The sequence below is a fragment of the Embiotoca jacksoni genome, unplaced genomic scaffold (assembly GCF_022577435.1).
Source record: "Embiotoca jacksoni isolate LCO1_2020_lvr unplaced genomic scaffold, fEmbJac1.0.p SCAF_18, whole genome shotgun sequence".
In the NCBI taxonomy this organism is placed as follows: Eukaryota; Metazoa; Chordata; class Actinopteri; family Embiotocidae; genus Embiotoca; species Embiotoca jacksoni.
The window spans coordinates 4,284,090-4,304,857 of record NW_027185318.1 but is presented as its reverse complement, the minus strand read 5'-3'; the positions used below and the strand labels follow the sequence as shown (position 1 = coordinate 4,304,857).

The 20,768-nt window shown below is 46.0% G+C and overlaps 1 protein-coding gene across 3 annotated transcripts; it reads left to right on the top strand.

Moving 5' to 3' along the window:
* The first annotated feature begins 149 nt into the window (after positions 1–149).
* On the top strand, positions 150–20,670 carry rtn1a (reticulon 1a). 3 transcript variants are annotated; one of them, XM_069152241.1, is made up of 9 exons: positions 150–491; positions 8,209–8,952; positions 9,339–10,028; positions 17,695–17,902; positions 18,002–18,140; positions 18,245–18,314; positions 18,710–18,756; positions 18,851–18,909; positions 19,815–20,670. In XM_069152241.1, exons 1-9 carry the CDS (start codon positions 278–280, stop codon positions 19,855–19,857), a joined length of 2,214 nt encoding a protein of 737 aa, XP_069008342.1. In that variant the 5' UTR covers positions 150–277; the 3' UTR covers positions 19,858–20,670. The 3 variants fall into 3 exon arrangements, with proteins under 3 accessions (XP_069008342.1, XP_069008344.1, XP_069008345.1); XM_069152243.1 differs by lacking the exons at positions 150–491; positions 8,209–8,952; positions 9,339–10,028 and adding an exon at positions 12,351–12,748; XM_069152244.1 differs by lacking the exons at positions 150–491; positions 8,209–8,952; positions 9,339–10,028 and adding an exon at positions 15,775–15,880.
* The last annotated feature ends 98 nt before the right edge of the window (positions 20,671–20,768 follow it).

Sequence of the window (20,768 nt, the reverse complement as noted above, 5' to 3'; positions counted from 1 at the left end):
ACCGACCGACCCACCCGCACCGCGCCTCATCCGACTGTGGCGTCTCCAAACCCCGCGGCTCAGCTGACAGACGGCAGCAAGGAGCTGCTGCATTGGTTGGTTGGTTGTTGTTTTTTTTTTGCGTGCGTGTGTGTGTGTGCGTGCGTGTGTGTGTGCGCGCGTTTGCGTGTGCGCTTCTTCCATCTTAGCGCAAACGCTGCCACCGTTCGTTTACAGTGCAGCCCCGCTTATACGGTAGAGAAGAAGTCCGACAACAGGGAGGAAAAAAAAAAAAAGCATGTCTGCTCAGCCCGGTGAGGAGCTCGGCTCGGAAGGGAAGTGGTTTGGGGACGACTATGAGCGGAACGGCCTGTTTGGGAACACACCGACCCGGTTCGACGAGCAATTCAAACCGAGAGGCGGCGACGCGGCGGGCGACCTGGATCAACAATTTCATCCTTTCCAGGACGACGGGAAAAGGCCTCCTGTTGCTATGGAAACTGCATCTACAGGTAAGACTCGCCTCGGTTTAAATCTTCATATTTATCCCCGTGCGCGGTGTTTCAAGGCGCATTCAAGGCGAACATTTTGAGAGCACAACGCGTCGGCGTTAACGTGCAAAATACAGCGCGACGGACGCGGCCGGGTCCATTTGTCGGGAGCTTCAGGACATACGGCCTGTCGGATCTGCTTTGGTCAAACTTGCGCGCTTGAAAACACACACAAAAAAAAAACAAAGCTGTAACTTCCCACAGGATGTCAGAGCATCAGCTGCCACGACACTGGAATAATCTCTCCAAAACTAAATTCAATCAGCCTTAAATAGTTATGAAACATCACATATGACCCATTGTGGGTTTTTTTTTTCCACCCCCCCACTTGCCTGCAGTTCTCTCCTGATGAGACTGGAGTCTATAGGGAAGGTTTAGACGGGGTACAGCAAGCATTAACAAATAGCCTGTTGATCATTAAATGGCCTATAATTGCTGTAGAAGCACCCACATGTAGGTGAGACCTATAACTGGAACAAATACCTGCTTTTTCATTTAAAGCCCCCGGCTTTCACAAAATAACTTTATTCTACATTTTTATAAACAAAGAGACTTCAGACAAATATTCCATCAGTTCTGAAGTAAAAAATTTTTTTTTTATTTTTTTTTTATTTATATATATATATATAATGCACTGAGGAGTCCTGCATCCCTGTTTTTGTATTATTGGATGCTGGAGGCTGTGTTTTTGTGGGAAGATAATGCAGACCATCACTCTCCTCAGCACTGCTCGCCTCATGCTGCTATTTTTAATCCTGAAGAAACAGGGCTCACTATTCGCTTGGCGAGCAAAACTAGAGCCTTGCACTTTTATTCACGAATTCACTGAAAAATTCATGAGATTATGCTTTAAAAAAAAAAAATATAAAAGAAGCTGCCCAGCGTCCTCTCTTTGCTGCTCAGGCCTCTCTCATGTCGCTAAAGCTGCTGCTGCTGCTGCTGGTCCAAAACAGTAAAGAAAACATGGGTACTTTGTGTATCCTTAAAGAAAACAACAGCATTATTATATGCAGATACTGGAATTGAATCCTTTGAATTTTTCTTGAAAGAACTTTAGCATTCAAAAGTAAATAGTTCAATGGGAAAAGCCTTTTGCAAAAAACACACAACACACCCGCAATAGTTAAAAAGGATAATCTTGAAGCAAACTCAGTGAATATTAAGTGAAATTACATTACGAACTGGCTTTTTTTTGGTTTCCCTTTCTAGAAAAAGTAAACAAAGCGCATGCTCTACTTTCATTATAGTGTGTCAGACAAGCTGGAATATGTGTAGGTGCAGACAGACAAACACACACACACTTTGTTTTGGTTCCTAAAAGAGGAAAGAATAGCTGTCTGTTCTGGCTGCGACTCCCACTGAGCCGTGTCCGTAGCGGTGAAGTAATCCTCTCTGTCACTTGTGTTCTTGGTGGGAACAGTGCCGATCTCATCACATCTAGCAGGGCACAGTGGACATTTCCCTCAGAACCAGACATGTTATTGTCTGCTCTAATCTTTGTCGGAGACATTCATTCCCAGCGGGCCACGCCGAAACACTTTACTTCTCTGCTTTGCTGATGGATGATCACAAATTGCATTTTTACCTTTGTGAAAATGTAAAAATGTTCTTTTTAACGAGGCCAGAAAAGAAGTTTGCTTTTTGACCGGCGCGAACAGCGAAACTGTATCCCTGCAAGTTGTCTAGAATTCCTTCTGGAGGTAATCGACCCATGCCTGTCCTAAATCTTGTTCACAACACCGATCTGCCCACAGGACCCTGATAATGCTGATTTCAGCTGTATTAAATTACCACAGGACAGAACATTATCTGTGGATCACAGACAGTACAGTACAGTACAGTAGAGGCTCTCTCTTTTTTTTTATTCTTTTTTTTTTTAACTTCAAACGTTTTCCTTCCTTTGAAAGTTTCAAGAGGCGTGAGAAAGAAAGCGGCGGAAGATGCTGCTGCATCGTGACCAGGTCTGATGTGCTGTGAAAACACCACAGTGGAGTTTTGTCTTCAGCAGATGTGTGTCTAACAGCCCTCCGCTGCTCTCCGGCATAGAAGAAGACGAAGTGCATATTGTGCACAAACAGTGACACTGCATTTTGCATCTTTCCAACTTCATACCTCCTGCTGGTGCATTATATACTGTTCACTTTCTATGTCCTGACAAAGAGGTGGATTAGACTGGAGTCTTTCTCCACTTCAGCATATCATTGGTGACAAGGATGAGACAGCAAATTTCTGGCTGGGTCTTTTCCATATCTTTCAGATAGAGAAAGCACTTAGTGGACTCTGTTGAACTGCATAAGGCAGCACAATGCATTTGTGCCTTTAGCTGGTGAGAGCTGTGCTCCTGTTCCCAGGAGGGCATGAAGTGCTACGTCTTTTCAGTCTCGATGATAAAGATGCAAGATAATACAGAGGAGGGGGAGGGGGAGGGAGGGGGGGGGCAGCAGGCAAATGGCGAGAGAGGCGCGGCCGTGATGAGAAGACCGATCGTTCAAATGGCTAAACGGTCGGGGAAGAAATGGAACTGCAAACGATGGCTTTTAATTTAGTATCTTCTTCCAACGAAGGCCTGTCGTGGTCAGCAGTGCGGCTCCCAGGTGTGAGCCGGTGTTTGCTGCCCAGAACCTAACATATTAAAATCCGTTTGTTGGCAGGGTAACACTCTCACCTTCATCTGTCTCCAGGACCAATTAGCTAATGCTGAGGGATAGAAACGACAGATTAAAGTGTGACAGACCGAGCCCCAAAAAAAAAAAATTCACTGCAAGGGACAAAAACAAAGCTCTCACTGTATCAATAAATCATCATTCCTAATGTCTTGTGTTCCCATGTGTTTGCCCAGAAAACAATTAAAGGCCAGCATGTGAAACATGATGCTATGTTTATGATCTTACTGCCTCAGTCCAGCTCTCTGGGTCCGGAGTAATCCCTGAGCAGAGTAGTGCAAAACAGCTCATGGGATTAGAGCTACTATCAGCAGAGGCACTCACAACAGTCCTTCAATTTATTTATGGTTTATTGTAACCTTTTGCTCGGCTTGTCATTCTACCTGCACTTGTACTCTTCATGCCAAACTCTTGTCTGTACTATGAAAGTGAATTGCCAATTCAAAGTCACACCAGATTGAGAGCTTTGACCCAAAGCAGACAGCTTGCAGACACTCAGTCTGGATCCTCCCACATCCTCTCCATTCATCCGTAAAGCTCCATCCGAGCGAGAAAAACACGATCAATAGTGTAGAAGACAGGTACTGTACGTAACCGCGGCTTCAGAATCCGAATGAGGGCAGATTAGCTTTAATTTAAACCGTCGCCAGATTGATTTATCTTTGACGAGGGCTGCTGGAACAGTAACATTTGTCTCGCGTCTCCTTCGGTGATCTTTTTACGAACGGAGAGAACATAAGAACGTTTCTTACAGTAATTGTATGTCCTCGTTCTCTCGGATCAATGCAGCAGAGCACTTGAATCCCTCAGCACAGCTGCTCCTCCATCGACCTCTGCCAGTAGTTTTGTTGTACCTCAGCTCTCAGTACAGGCTTGCCTTTGTGCCCTCCATTTTCCTCTTCTTTACCGACATTAAAGTGGGGTCGTTTGTGACTGGTATTCATGTATTCATGCAGTCAATCCTGAACATAAACATTATAAACAAAGCTTTTGAAGACAGACACAAAATATAACCTGAAGTGAATCTTAAATTCAACTTCAGTTCTGTCGTCCTGATTAGTAATAAAAAAGTAAACACTTAATGTATTTAATTAGTTTTAGAGGCAGTTTGATTATTTATTTAGAATATGATTTGCATATATATAAATATATACTATCCATGTGGAGTTTGTGTTTTGATTTTTACCTGAAAAAAAAGGACATTTTTACACAGTTTACGCAGTCACTTTCCTTCAGGTTTAATACTGAAGTACAACAAAAGTACTGGAACGCAGAAAAGTACCCATTAATGAGTATTTGATTTATTCTTGTGCTGTACCATACCAAACATTTTGGCACATCCCTACATGGAAGGACACTTCAGTTTATTAAACTGTAACACACAACTTCTATTAACACCGTAGACTGTATTTAAAAGGAATAACACAAATATAATATACAAATATAACACACAAAACTAAAGGAAACTACAATCCACCCGGCGGTTGTTTGCCTCCGTCAAGTTGCTGTTTACATCCATATCTGTCCAGACTCATATGATACCTGTAGTTTGAAGGAATCCTTGTATGTGTTTACAAGCTCGGCCAATGAAAGTGATTCTGACCTCTACCATCACCTCCGTTTCAAGGTGGACACAAAAATAGTGTCACCAATCAAGTATCAAATGTGAAATGTGTTCACACTCTCCCCTTCTGTTCCTGAGTTATGGTGCTGAGTGGCGGCTAGAAAAGTGTTTTGCTGAACGTAAAAACATCACAGTGAAGTTGACCTTTGGGATCCAAAACGTCATCACTCCGTCATTTTATTCTGGTAGACATTTTGTTTGAAATGTTGTCACGAGTAGCGCATGAATTCTTCAGTTTCGCCCACGAACATGTTTTGCGAGGTCGCAGCGATTTTTGACCTTTGACCCCTGCCATCGAATTAGTTCCTCCTTTCGTCCAAGCAAACAAATTTTGTGACAAATTTGAAGAAATCGCCTCGAGGTGCTCCCAAGTTGTCACGCTTAGGAGAATGGGACAGACGGACGCGAGAGATGTGAGGTCACAGAGAACTTGAACTTTGACCCCAAAATTCAAAACTGTTCATCTTTGTGCCAAATCTTTTGAGGTTTTCTCAAGGCGTTGCTGAGCTTTCGTGTTCACAAGAACGGGACAGACGCACAACCCGAACACATAAAGCCTCCCGCCACGGCCGTCGGCGGTGCGGAGGCATTAAAACACCCGGGCGTAATCTGTACTTCCAAACACTTTCTAACAGCGTATCATAGACAAAGCCATTTTTTTTTTTTTAATCTTATCTCACTTTCTCTTTCTTTCTGTCATTGTGAACAAAGTATAGTATATATATACACAGTAACCTGTGAAAATGATTTACACCTAGAATAATAAGCCACAGCATATTATTTAACATCAAAAGAGCAGATGGCTTTGAAAGAAGAGCACAGTAATCATCTTGATGGATTGGTTTGCACAAGGTCATGTTGTGAAAGAGAACTCCTGAAAGGCAACACCACGGTTGAGAGGGTCATAGCCGGAGTAATGGAATCGTTACAGAGCCGATGCTTTAAGGAGAAGTTGAAATAAAGCCGGGACTATCGATGGCCGGTTCTCAGACAGCACAGACAGGCAGAAATGATTCATAGCTTCTTGTTGTGGTGTTTTATTGAACTGGCAGCATCTCCTGGCTGCAAGAAGCCAGACAACTAAATACACTCAAGACTAGCAAGCAAAGTTTGCGAGAGAAGAAACGGTGAAATTTCTCTTTGCATCACCTCAATCACTGTTAAAGTCCCGTTCTATTATTTATGTCAGTCTCTTTACTTTATTGTACATTGGATAACAGCAGTAGGTCAGTGTCGTCAAGGGGAAAAGCTCTGCTGTGCAAGCTGCTCAGTAAACCTTTAAATCCAGCGGTAATATATTCATTTTGCAACGCCGGCCCCTTTGATATCATCCGTGCTCCCGTGTTTTTGTCTGTTGCCTGATAATTAGGAGCCCATGCCTCGGCGTAGCAGACTGTCAGTCTGCATTAGTTTCAGAGCTGCACTGGCTGCACAGAGGACAACAAAAGGACTGCCCCTTCACAGCACATCCACCAGGACTTATTTATTTAACTGCACTATCCTTTCAGTGACATGATTATGTTGTGTGGCCGCACTGTGAGCAGAGAATTCCTCTGTTGTCATGTCCAATCCCATCGGAGTGCAGTCGAGCATTTGTTTCAGCCTCGTGGGTTTTTCCAGTGTCTGGGTGCTATGCTACATCAGCAGATTCAAAATGCCCTCGATCTCTAACACGTTTGTGGAGCGTCTGCTCGGAGCGTCTGCCCTCCTGGCAGCTCGAGACAAGAATTCAGCCTCTTAATTGTTGCAGATGCCTTATGCAACTGCTGGTATGTTTCTCTGTGTTGCTACGTAGAGGGGTTTGATAACGAGAGAGGGAGGTGCTGCCGACAGTCCACAAGATTACCAGCAGTTCACAGCCAGAGATCACCTCGACGTTTGTAGTGGCTTTGAGAGCCTCCCACTGCACAGTATTTATTTGTACAGTGAATCAGTGAGTGTTGGATTCTGTTGGTGTTGCCACGGTGATAGCTGATGGGACCTACACTATGGTAGTACACTAAGAGGATTATACATTGGATCACTTTCGCAGTGCATCGAGGGCAATCATGTCACTGGGCTGAACATAGCTGAACAGCTGTCTATTCCACCTACAGTTTAGGTCTACAGGCAATTCAGATGTTCATCTAGGAGGCATGTTAGCCTATTTAATACAAAATAACATCAGGCTCAAAAATATCTTGGCCTGCTTTGTTTCTCTTCCATGTCACATCACCCCTTCCCTCGTATCCCAGCCTGGGTGTGTGGTGGTTATCCCGCCGTCCTGCGGTATGATGTATTGTTAATGACTGAGGAAGCAGTAGTTGGAAAGACAGCAGAAGGGAAGGGTGGTGGAGCTTTTTAGAGGAAGCAGAGGGAGGGACAGGACGTCCTGACCTGTTGGGTCTTCTGTCAGTTAGTCTGCATCCTCCAGAACTAACCCTAAGGCTGCTATTTTAAATCTTCCCCCTTGTCCAGCCCAGCAGCTGGATCCAGCCTATTTATAGCGCCACCACTGCCCTGGGAGAAACAGGGCTGGAGAGAGCAGGAGGAGGAGCTCGGTTTGTGGAAGTACAAACTCTGACTAGTACACAGCACAACACAAATGTTAGGATTATATGTTGGTTGTGTTTGGGGACTTTGATGATTGGTATTTTATTTCTACTTTTCCACATGAACCTGAAGCAGAGTGTGTTTGTCGATGAGGCTGCGCGGCTTAGACCAGAGGTTGGACACCAAGTCAACAAATGTGAAAACGTCACTTGACCTTGACATTTGATCTGACGTGACCTTAAATTCCTAACAAGTCCATTTCTGCCCGCTTTTAACATTTCCCTGCAGCACTGTAACACATTATTCGGTGAGATGTGTGATATTTCACAGCAGAGCACACATAATCTCACACAGATGATAAATACCAACACTCTCGGCCCATTTTTGAATTCAATTCCAAGCTCGCACATCCAGTGTACAGTTCCCATCTTGTGTGTGTGCATGTTCATTTTCATGACACTAATTTCTATCAGGGGAGATGCAGGATTAGTGATTACAGAGCAGAGATGTGACTACAGGCAGTCCTTTGCTTGCATGGTTTTGAACAGACTTTGGTTGTGACACTGTGGGGTTTTTGGGATCTGAACAATCCCCCTTTGTCCCTCTTTGGTTACAAGTACCCTCTGTTATTGCATCCTCGCTGATCTGCACAGCCGGACACGCAGTCTGTCTGTGCTGCTCTCACGGTGCCACAGCCCCTCTCTCTGGCAGCTTGTTTAACTGGATGTTTTCATTAATCAAACTGCTCCAGCACAGGCTGGTTTGACTCAGTCGTGTGACATAGACAGTGCTGCCATTCTTCCTCATCCGTCACCTGAGTTATACGTTTTTCCTCTTTCTCTCTCTGTCTGTTTTGTAGATGATCCCATGTCTGGCCTGTTTAGGAAGCCTATGAATGATGACGGTGATGTGTACACCTCCCTGCTGTCCAATCAGAGCTTCACATCAGGCCGGGAAGCCTCCTACCTGTCGGACGACCTGAAGCCCTCCAACCGCTCCTCTGGCTCCCCTGCCTCCTCTGACCTCGATCCCTTCTCAAGCGACACCTACAGCTTCAGCTCCAGCACCAAGATGACCTCCAACTTAGCCGATGACATGCCAAAATCTCTGCTGGGGCCCGATAAGACAGAATCCTACAACTACATGGACATCAGCCACGGGGATGAGCGCCACGACCAGCACCAGGGGGCTCTACACAGCCTGGTGGACAAACGCTCAACTGGTCATGACTCACTGGGCAGCTACATAGATAACAACCCTGGAAAAGATGTGGATGATGAGTACGAAGAGGAAGAAAATCTGGGTCCAGCGCTGGACTCCCACTCTTTCCCCTATGTGGAGGAGCCGTCCGACGAGGAGCTGACAGACTACCGTTCCTACCGAAACCTGGGCGGCACCCCGCAGACGGCCAGCCCAGTGAAGATCACCTTGACCGAGTCCCATCCTCCAGCTACGAAGGCCGAGCAGCAGCAACAGCCCGCTCCGGTTGCTCTGTCCGAGCGGGAAAACGTCCTCAGCGTGGGCTTGCAGGGCGTTCCCACGGTGACGCTATCGGAGCCGGAGGACGACAGCCCTGCTTCCACTCCGAATGCTTCACCAACACGTAGGCGCAGCACAGACTCACACGCACACACCTGCCACATGTTCAGACACAGGAAGAGGCGATATGGTTAAAAATCTTTGTTGTGTAATATTGCAATATAGTTTTCCGATTCAGGAACGATTCCAGAAAGAAGGAACGGAAACAGAAACTGTTAATGGATAAAATAACCAGATGAGAATGTGCATTTCAATGTTAAATGCTCAAATAAATTTAAAAAAATGCTCAAATGTAACACAACATTAGCATAAGTCGAATTTAAAACTGTATCTGCAAGATAAGGACAGTTTTATTCCTTCTTTCAAAAGAAATATGTGCACATATTGTGTGTCTGGATTTGTGATTTGTGACACTAATACTAACTTTTCTCTGCATTTCTTTATGAGCAGATAAAGAATTCCCATCCCATGACATGTTCAAGGCCGACGCAGCGAAGCCTGCAGCTTCCAAAGGCAGCGCAGGCACAAAGGCCAGCAGCAGGGAGCATGACGGCGGCAGCAGCGCAGAGTCTGGAGACTCAGAGATTGAGTTGGTGTCTGAGGAACCTCCCAAGGCCAGTAACAACCCCTTTGCCCAGCCGCCTAAAAGCAAGGGCACTTTCAGCCAGCCTAACAACCCCTTTGACAATCCCCCAGTCGCCAAGGGTGGTTTTGGCCCCGCTGGCAGCCACGCTGCACCCACATCCTACAGCATACTGAGGGAAGAGAGAGAGGCAGAGCTTGACAGTGAGCTCTTCATTGAGTCGGCATCTGAAGAAAGCCCAAAGAGAGAGCAGGGCTTCAGCGACCCAAAGCAGGGAGTCAGCCCTCCCTCCCCCCTGGTTCCCAGCGTCGTCCCTCCCCGCAGTACCGCTGAGGTGGCACCGGTCGAGCCCCCGATCACAGAAAAGGTCAAGAACCCAGTGAAAACAGAGGAGGATCGCCCCAGCAAGCCAAAGCCCCCAACTGCTGCTGTGCCCCCAGAGGTGCGATCAGAAAAGACCCACCAGGATGACATGCACAAGTTCACCAACGAGGGCAAGGGAGACCTCGGAAAACCTGATGTATCAGTCATTCTGGAGGGCTTTGATAAACAAAGAGGTGAGTCCTAAAATTCTTCATTTTTCTATTAAGAATGTAACATTATTAAGGTCTCTCCGTTGGAGCACAAGGATTTACTCGTCGTTTCACTGTTGCAGTGGTTTTATAAACCACTATTATTACGAGTACTATCTTTGCAGAAATAAAAAGCTGTCAGCTTGGGGAACAGGTAAAGTTGTATCTGCTGGTGTGTTTCATGCCCAAATGAACGAGCAGTTGCATGTGCATTGGTGTTTAAAGCTTTACTTATCATATGCAATAAAAGTTTGGATATAATTGACAGTTTATGCTGATTCACTACGTTTGTTTGTTGACCTCCTCGTAGCAACCTGCGCGGTGTTGACAAGGCTGCGAAATGAAAGGTTCTGCTGAGAGAAAGATGGGATGTTCCACTGCTGAGTGCGTGTGCCTACGAAGTGGGCGGGTCCTGCTTGTGTTGTGGCCCCCCCCCCCCCACCCCAGATCTGCTTCCCCCTGGTGGTAAATCTGAGGAATAGAAAAGCAGAGTCAGGATGCTGTTGATTCACATTTGTGTGCGTGCATGATGACTGGAAGTCGACCGCTACTCAGTCTTACCTGTAAAACACGACCTTATCTGATGTCCGCGGAAACGGCACCAATTATAAAATGCAAATGTTGAGAGAAAAGCTTTTGCAGCATCTTGACGGCATTGAATTCTTACATCACTCTTCACCGTGCTGTGATTAGATAAGTCAGACACGCCAGTCGCAGTTAATGCAGTCTAAGCTGCACATTTGATGTCGGCATGGGCATTTTGACGTGGATCGGCTGCTCTCTCTGTCCTTGTAAATGGGGAAGGGGAGGGGGGGGGGGGTTTACATAATCCTATGATATCAAAACTGGGGCACACTTCTACTTAAGAGCTTTGGAGGCTTTCTCTTAAATTTGTCATAATTGTAATGCAAAAGAAATCATATCTGAATTATATCTTTTATCGCTTGCCTTTGCTCCTCTGTGGCCTCTACAGAGAGGAGATGTGTTTGCATGGCTTTCTGGAAACTCGCTGCGTTTCCCTGCTGAATCAGGTTAAAAGTTGCATGTTTCAAATGCAAATTCCCGCGACTGAATACCAGCTGAAAACGGTTGTCTTGTTTTGTTTACTCAGACTGAAAGAAGGTTCTGGAAATTATAAAAAAAATAAAAAAATAAAAAATCAGGTCACGTGCATTTTATCTTCACCACTAGAGGACGCAGTGTACCTATGTCATCACTGTTCTGGCTGAAGACTTATCAGATATTCATCAGTCAGTGCACTTCCACACCAGTTACCATAGCAACAGTGATGGGGGAACATGTTCAGTCTGGTTCCGAGAAATTAGCCCTTTCCTTTCCTCTTGGTCGGTATTGGCATCGAGGGCTGTGAGGCTTGCATTAAGCAGAAGGTTTGAGGTGTGGCTCTCTGTGGGGTGGGTGGGGGAGGGGGGGTGGGGGGTGGGGGCAGGAGGAGACGGAAGGAGACAAGGGGGGACAGGAGCCCAAACTATCATGGAATTGTTCTCTGCTCAGCGCCGACACAACAGTGACTGTGCCGTTTCTTTTTTGTGCTTGTAAGCATCCCACTTTGCTTTTTCGGTCGCAGGTCTCGTCATAGTAGCTGCATTTGAATTACAAATTTATTCGGGGGAGGAAATCATAAAGCAACAGCACATCCTGAAGGGACTAAACATTGTGCTGTAATGCACAGTGTTTCTCCTTTTGAATTATTAAGAACAAACACTTTGCCTCTTCAATTACCAGCGAATCATAGCGGAGACAGCTATTTTAATCCGTGGCTGCAACCTTAAATATTGTTATGTGCAAATATAGAAAAGCACAGCTGGAAGTTTGCCATATTCTTCCTCAGCAACATGGTATCAAATCCAGCTACGTCTGAACCTCCAGAAAACACTGCTCTTGCATCCCGTCTGGTGTGCTGCATGACATGAAACTATAAAATGATTTATATATTACAAATTACAGCAATAAATGTGGTGCTACACAAAAAAAAAAAAAAAAAAGCCATAAGGGATGCCAGAGCGGCTAGCAAGAGAGCAATGCATCCACCTGCTTCGGTTTCTGATCAAAGTGAATGTGGGATAACCCTCCCATTGCTTGCACCCACACTATCACCAGTCTGAAGCGCTCTTAAAGGCTTTTATTGTGAAAGCGAGTGCACCTTCTCAGCCTCCGTCTATCGCCACCCACCCTCTTACCCCCCGAGGCTCTTAATCATTGTATGGATGGTTTGCTGCAGCAGAAACGGTGGTGTGGTGTTTACAATTTGCCCCCCACCCCCACCCCGCACGCACACACACACGCACGCACGCACGCACACACACACACACACACACACACACACACACACTCTCCTCCCTCCACCAGAACACAGGCGCACTTTCCCTGCTCCTTCTGTTCTAGCCAGCGCCGCTCCACGGTATCAGTCTTTGTGCTCTGCGAGCCGGCAGCACCTTGGAAACCTTTTCCTCCCTCCCTCCCTCCCTTCCTCCCTCTCTGTCATCTCAGCCTCTCTCCCGCATCCTTTTCGACCATTCATGCCTTCCTGGGATGAGTGAGTGAGCAGCCGAAGAGGGAGACAAAGAAGAAAACGGAGACCGTAAAGAGAAAGAGAGAGAGAACAGGGACATAACTGATCACCAGCATGCAGGCCACTGCAGACGTGACCAAGAAGGAAATCTCCTGGAGCAGCTGGAAGGGCCAGGGTACTGATGCGCTTACTGTGATTTCCTCATCAATTGTCTTGTGTTTTGTGGCTGCGAGAGATGGGCGCTGTTATTTCTGCATGTAGGTTAAATATTCATGACGGTGCCAGTGTGTGGTCTGGAGCGTGTGTTTGTGTGTGTGTGTGTGTGTGTGTGCATTTCATGTGCATATTTGTTATCTAATAGTGTTTGTAAGGGTTGGGGGATGAAACGGTGCCGTCTACTCGTGCCTCCTTTCATGTGGACACGCCCTGATGTCAGATCCTTTCTGCTTCATGTGTGTACATCCCGGAAAAAAAAAAAAAAAGAAGAAGAGGGCGAATGAGAGGCGCTGGTGGGTGTTTTGGAAAATAAGTGTACACACACCAGCGTGCTGGGAGCCATCTGTTTTGGGTGCATGTTAAGATGGATGCCAGTGTTATGGACTAAGGCGTGTCATTGTTATCACCCTCCCCACTTTGCAACTGTGCGGGGGAGCTGGTTTGATATGGCGTATGCGCCGTTTTTGTGGAACGATGCAGCCAGAGCATCCGGATGGCACTGACAGACTGTCTCCATGGTAACCAGGGCGCACCCATCCTGATTACATCAGCCCTATCTCCTCGGCTGCCATGGTACCTTGCAGAGACTGGGCCGGGGAAGAGAATCCTCCGGCTGTCTTGTTTCCATAGCATTGGTGGCTCGTAGAAGGGGCCAAGAGAGAAAATGGCGCCGCTTCCTCCACACTGCTGCTCCTTTATTATCTGCCATCTTTTTAGTTTTGGCAAAGCAGAGAAAATGCAATAGAATAGTCTGCTCCTCTGATCAGAGAAACTATAACGATGTCCGTTTTTGGTCGTGCAGCTTTGCAAAAAACAAACCAAAAAAATTGCTCATCATTCTGCTGAGTAACTATCCATTTAATTCAGCCTAAATCAATGCTCGACACCGTGCAACACGATAGCCGATCGGACGAGGTCCTTCCACAGCATAAGGAACGCATTAAATTCAAACGGTGTAGTCAGCACAGCAGAGGATGAAGGTGAGCTCATTTATCCTCTGCTCTTCAATGCCCCTACATCATCTTGATCATTTTTTTTGTTTAGTCATCGTAATGCACATCACTGACTCACTGCCCACCAAACCACTCAGGAATGATCCAACTATGATGCAGACTTATAAAAAAAACAACTGAGTCACGGAGGCAGAATCTTTTGAAAATAAATCACACTTACGGGCCTCAATATAACACAATAACGACATGATCCTGTGATGCGTGTTGTAGATCAAACTATATATTCTACACTGTGTACACCAGCGTGACGGATGCTCAGCATCTTCCCATCTTGATTTATCAAGTGAATATATGGCAGAACATGTCACAAAGCTATACATGTAGTTAGATGAACAAATATTGTTCTTATAGCATCTGGGGAGATAGAAAAAAACATACTTTGTATATTAGTTTTTTTTAAACACATGAACATAACTCTGTGATCTTTATCTGGTGGCTTTGTTTAGTACTTAAGGGGGATTTATTTGCTTGTTAAGTGTCAGACGTTCTTCTTTGACAATCAAACTTTCTGGATCGTTTTGGAAGAGAAGAAATACGTGTGACTGAATCCAACTACTCAAATACTTTCAGTGATATCATCTGAGAGCAGAATCAGGTTTTAGAAATACGCAACTGATGGTTGAACCGTTGAAGCATTTAAGTGCCGTTTTAGTTTGAGCTGGTTTCGTTAACTTTTTGTTAACTGTTTGTAATCAATACCACCTTATCGCTCCGATAATAAATTTATCATGTTCATGTCACAGCCAAATCTGAAGTTGACAAGTTGCAGTCACCACAATTCAAATCTGTCCCGACTCTCAGCTGTGAAAGACAGTTGGCAGCACGAGTCTGTCTGTTTTCTCCGGCTGGCTGATGGCTTGTTTGAGGCCACAAGGATGTCTTCAGTGATTTAATGAGGTCAGGCTAAACTAGTTTCACTACAGAAAAAGGGGGATGGGAAATCACATTATTGTCACCGGTGTGAGTCATTTGCTCTGGTTTTCTGTGCGTCATATGTGAGGAAAGAGTGGTATCAACAAACTGGGCTCCGCGGGCAGCACTTGTACTTCCTCTGTGCTCTGATTCAACATCCTGCGTTCAGTATTGTGTTTTGGATTTAGGTCCTGGGAGCGTTTTCTATTGTCACTACATTCATTCTACGCTCTGCGCATGCGTTCATGTGAACTGCAGGAACACGTCAAATTTAGCTTTTAACGTGGATGTTCTTGACACCTTTTACTCTTTCTTTTATTCACGTGTTGACACAGACTTGACATCTCGCGGGCCTCGTGTTAAACCTGCCACTGTCCTTTTGTGCTCCACAATAAAGGGAGTGGCCGTCTTTATGTGCCGGGGGTGGGGGTTGGGGGGGCGGGGGGGTAGAGACACATTATGTGCTGCTGATTCCCCAGATTCGCAGCAAATGAATCTCTCTGTTCCCAAAGGAACGTTCTTTCCCCTCCTCTCCTCCCTCTCCGGCCTCTCCTTTTCTTCCCTCTCTCCATCTCTCGTTGAGTGGTAGGGAGAAAATGGAGCATGGTAACTATGGTAACTGCATCAGGCAGGTGCTCAGCAGATCCTTGCCACCAAAGCGTTTTAAAGGAGCAGTGGCTACAGTGTGGATGGTTTATTGGCTGCAGGGGTGTATGAGCATGCAATGGTGCAGGAGTAGCCTTGTCTCTAGCGTCTCAAGTCGTATGATGCCATCTTAAAAAGCTTTGGTCCTCCATTCTGATCGGCTGACTTATATTTTAGTCGTTGTCTGACAGTCTTTGTCTCATGTCAGCGGGGCTGTGCTTAAAAGCCTGAGCATAAAAGACCTCAGACAGAGACCGTGTTTGTATGTGTGTTAGTGTGTTAGTGTGTGTGTGTGTGTGTGTGTGTGTGTACTGGATTGCAATGTGGTTCTTTGGCAACCGCACCCCATACCCCCCCCTCCCCCTGCTCAGACGGCTGCTGATTTGCTGGTGTGGCCGTGGCCCCTCCCCTCCCTGTGTAGAGCGAGAGAGAGGGGGGGGGGACTCCCCCCTTTCAGTGCTCTCCTTTTGTCCGTGGATAAAGCAGCTGCCTCTTTCCCTGTTCAGCCATGGGAGCCGCAGGTCAGTACACGCTTCTACTGCAAGCTACAGCTTTTCAGTCTGCATGCAGTCTGTGCAGCACATCACAAGGCAGTCGCTGTCGCCTGTCCAACACCCGTCTCCCTGCGAGAGCTGTCTGGTGCTGATGCGTCTGTGTTGTTCCAGCTGCTGTCTGTGCTACCTGTGCCTGTCTCTGTGTGTGTGTGTGTGTGTGTGTGTGTGTGTGTGTGTGTGTGTGTGTGTGTGAGCATCTCCATTCAAATCCGTATCCACACCGAGTGTTTTGTCAGTGTTGCCAGCAACAAAGGCTTCGATGGGGAGCGGTGGATGCACAGCAGCTGTGGCACATGGATCCTGATCTTTGATCTGATACTGGTGGTGGGGTGGTGGTGGTGGTGGGGTGGGGTGGGCACTGTTTTCACTTTTGGTTACTGAGAAGAGAAGTCTAGATTTATTCATGTGCTTTTTTTAGTGTGGGAACAGGATAGCGTGTGTTTCATTTAGTCGCACTGACTGTTGTTTCCCCATCCAGGTTTAGCCTGCCTTTTTGGCATCCACAGATGCTTTTTAGAGGGGAGTAAAGATGGCCGTCATCACTATGCTGCTCACAGCTCCATGGCTAAAATTAGAGCAGGCAGGCAGGCGGACAGCTCGGAGGAAGAGCAAGACACCCGAGAGACCTCAGCAGCAATTCTCTCTTCCTCACTGCCATAAAACTTTACATTATTGCAGCTTCGCCTTGCTGCGTGGCATCAAGGATTTCCTGGTGTTGGTACAGACAGATGCGTGGCAAACTGTGGTGGTACTGTCAGACATACAGTGGTGGTGAAGGAGGAGGAGGAGGAGGAGGCAGCTGGTTCAGCAGAGGTGAAACAAGCAGCCGACAGTTCTCATGGAAACAGGCCCGTGTTTTCAGACGACACAGACGACTGCCAGAGGAGGACCATGTCGGCCACTGCAGCTGTAATGGTACACTGGGCTAATCCGCAGTCATCACTTCTTTGTCGTCTTTGCTAGTGGCTTTGAATTACAGGCCCCACCGCCCCGAGAAGAGGAGGAATTTTAGAATACGGGGGGATTATAGTGCAGCAAGACGTATGGCTGTCTGTGGGCACAGTGGCGTTGTATATTTCATACGTTTCTAGTGAGGCGGATCAGAGCAATCACTGATGAATCATCATCCTTCCTCACTGACCCAGAGCTGCTTGTCTGGCCAGGTCACGTTGAGCTATTATCTGTGAACCGCTGATAAAGCTTCTATTTCTGCTTCTGCTTTCAGAGAGCCACAGGTCAATCATTAATCCTGCACTGCAAGCAGGCAGAGCAGATGTACCTTCAGTGCACTGTGCCTGTTTTATTGTATACGTATGAGAGCAGGCCAGGTGCTGCTGTAGATAAGCGAGCTTCAGATGTAAATATGAAGCCCCCGTTGGCCTGGAGCGCGGCCACACGGACCGAGGGCACTTGCTCGACAAGTTGGGAGTCGGCTATTATCTTCTTACAAAGGTCGATCTATATATAGGGGTAAAGAAACTAAACGGGCAAATCATTGGACGCCTTCACACTACCACAGCTCACCCTAGACTAATGAGAAGCTAGGTTAGGAAGCTGGGTTAAAGCAGAATCACGTGACAGTCGGAGCTCTCTTGAGGACGCCGAGTTGTGAACAGCTTCCAGTAATTTGACCCAAATGTGTGGTGTGTGTAGAGCACAGCAGCCTGATCCACTTTGAGAAGCCATGGATGCCCGGGACGACATGATACGGTACAAGAACCGGGGTCATGCCGGTTACGGGTCCTAACACGCTTTCTCCTTGTTCTGTCCTTCCTCTTCAGCGATTGACCTGCTCTACTGGAGGAATGTGAAGCAGTCGGGGGCCGTGTTCAGCAGCGTGCTTCTGCTCCTCTTCTCCCTGACCCAGTTCAGTGTGGTCAGCGTCGGAGCCTACTTAGCCCTGGCAGCCCTCTCTGCCACCATCAGCTTCAGGATCTACAAGTCTGTGCTGCAGGCTGTGCAGAAGACCGATGAGGGGCATCCTTTCAAGTGAGTGAAACAGGCTGATGAATGAGACCTTACGGATTTATTAACTACTGAAGGGTGTGCGTATTGATCCCTTGTTTCTGTGCTTGTATCTGTTACCAGAGCCTATCTGGAGATAGAAATCGCTCTAACTCAGGACCAGATTAGTAAATATGCGGACAAAATCCTGCTCTACTCCAACACCTGTATGAAGGAGCTCCGCAGGCTGTTCCTCGTACAAGATCTGGTCGACTCTTTGAAGGTTTGCCTCGTCTTTAAATGCCACCGCCGTTTGGCTTTCGCCGCCGCCGAGAGGAGACGTCAGCCGGCTCACGCCTCAACCACACTGTGTTTTCTGTGTTTCAGTTTGCTGTCCTGATGTGGCTGCTGACCTACGTGGGCGCTCTCTTCAACGGCCTGACACTGCTCATCCTAGGTGAGGTCATCCTGACTTACTTCACGTGTGATCTGCAGCAAGTACTGCTGGACACACACACACACACACACACACACACACACACACACACACACACACACACACACACACAGAAGCATTTCACCTTTTGGTTCAATAACATCTTTTAAATACTTTATAGGCAGAATACACCTGTATTCTACGGTATGAGGTAGTAACCAGGAGCATGTGTTTAACACTATGGCAGAGCCCAATTCACGTTTACTGTACAGTATCCGTTTACTTTCCCAGCTGACCTTAGATAAGAGTCGTGGTCGGGCTGTGCTGCTGACACAAACGCCTTCCTGTTGGAACATATTGCCACTTTAAGTCAGAGCACTTGAACATTAACCATAACTCTCCCTGTGCCTCCACAGCTGTGGTCTCCATGTTCACCATGCCTGTGGTCTATGAGAAACACCAGGTACCAATTTTGAGCTTCACGATAACTCAAGTCAGCCCTGACAGTCAGCTCAGCATTTAAACAAGGTGTTTTTTATTTTTCCTTCTATTTTCAGGCACAGATTGATCAGTACGTGGGACTAATACGGACCCAGGTCAACTCCGTGGTGGGGAAGTGAGTCATCCCCATTTGCATGTTGCAAAGTTCAGAGATACACTGACCATTTGTTACAAACCAGTTTTTTTAGTTTTGTTTTTTTATCATGTTTGGACACGGCATGAGAGCCACACTTATTCCTGCTGCTCAGTAGCCAGCAGATAAACAGTAATGGTGCTTGAAGGTTTGCGAATCCTTCAGAATCTTCTATATTTTTGCATAAACATCATCACGTTTTCACACAAATCTCCTTCCTGTTGCAATGATGTTTCCACTAATGTGTTGTGAAACTCTTCTCAGACTTTGATCTCTGTTCTTTAAATAAACGAAGCATCCACACACACACCTGATCATAATAATGATCCAGGAGGTTCACATACTTTTCCCAGATTTGTAATATTGGATCATTACCCTCAATAAATGACTGAATATAATATTTTTTTTAATCTCATTTGCGCAATAGGGTTCTCTTTATCTGATTTTAGGACTTGTATGAAAATGTGACGATGTGTTAAATCATATTTATGCAGAAATACAGAAAAGTCTAAAGGATTTACAAACTTCCAAACACCAGAGTGGATCAGAGTTACAGAGGAGGACTTTCTTTGTTTCTTTACAAATGAATCTTTGACTGAAACTAGTTTCTATTCTTTAAGACAGAAAAACTAGAGTGAATTTAGTCTTCAAGTTTCTATCTTCTTCCAACTGATACAAGAATGTGTGCAGTTTTTGGACAGATCACTGACTTTACCAATTTTAGTCAAACTCGGACTTGTTGGTCCAATGGACTGCCATAAAAAGAGAGAGCGCACACACACAGAAGGTGCTGCTCCCCCTCGAAATGAATTAAATATAAGCAGAGCCTAATCTAGAGTAAATGTCCCGTTGGAAACACGGTATTAAAGTGTGTTTTCTCTGTCCAGGATCCAGGCAAAGATCCCCGGGGCCAAGAGGAAGGAGGAGTAGAGCCGTCTGTCTAACTGAGAAGCTGACAGTCCAGTCCAGCTCGGAGTCGGGCTCACGGTTGAAGAGCCTGGTCGTCATCTGTGGGGCGTAGTGCTATGTCATCTTGGTGTTCTCTAAAAAGCATCCACTGGAGAAGCCTTCACCCTGTCTATAGCAGTCTAAACACTAACACACACAGTCACACGTGCGTACATAATCCTGTTTCTAGGTAGACAAGTACACAACTCGAAGACAAAAAAAGAAACTGACTTTTTTTGTGTTGCTTATTATAAAGTGCATGAAGTCGAGCCTTGGGTAAATATTTGATATCTTTTGTGCAGTTTTTAAATCACGCTCCATTTTTGCTTTGCAGTGCTTACCACAAACTGTACGGTTTGGCACAAAAAGGCTAAATGCCCACAGACGCGCTTCTGCTGCCGATGTTCAATACCGCTTCATGTTTCTGAGTTAGCAGACGGGGCTTCTCTCAGTATATGTCGATATCTATATAAATATCAAAAATGATTTCCTTTTGGTGTTTCCAAGCACAGAATAATTTAACAATATGCGTCTTAGATGTGGTAATTGTAGGGTTTTTGCTTTTGTATAACCATAAGGAACAATACACACGCTCATGTTTTAGGTACTGTTGTACAACTACTATGAAGACAAGGAGTATCTGGTGATATTTAGCTTGTTTGAATAACTGTCCAACTTTGTACTATGTTCAACTATACTCTGTAGTTCTTTAGACCCTGGACTCTTTAACTATTTGCACTTACAGTATGTATTTAATTACAAGAATAAGAAAAATAAATGTACCTTGATGTATAACATCTCCTCTGCCCCTTTACTCACGAGTTCACTTTCGTAAGACGACCTGAAGTTGGAGAAGACGAGTTTCTGTGACACAACGGCTAAGTTTAAGGTGA

Excerpts from the sequence above, each read along its gene's own strand:
- rtn1a (XM_069152241.1), top strand. The coding sequence starts at position 278 with ATGTCTGCTCAGCCCGGTGAGGAGCTCGGCTCGGAAGGGAAGTGGTTT. Across the intron at positions 10,029-17,694 it reads GGGCTTTGATAAACAAAGAG|CGATTGACCTGCTCTACTGG; the intron begins GTGAGTCCTAAA and ends CTTCCTCTTCAG. Across the intron at positions 18,315-18,709 it reads CCTGACACTGCTCATCCTAG|CTGTGGTCTCCATGTTCACC; the intron begins GTGAGGTCATCC and ends GTGCCTCCACAG.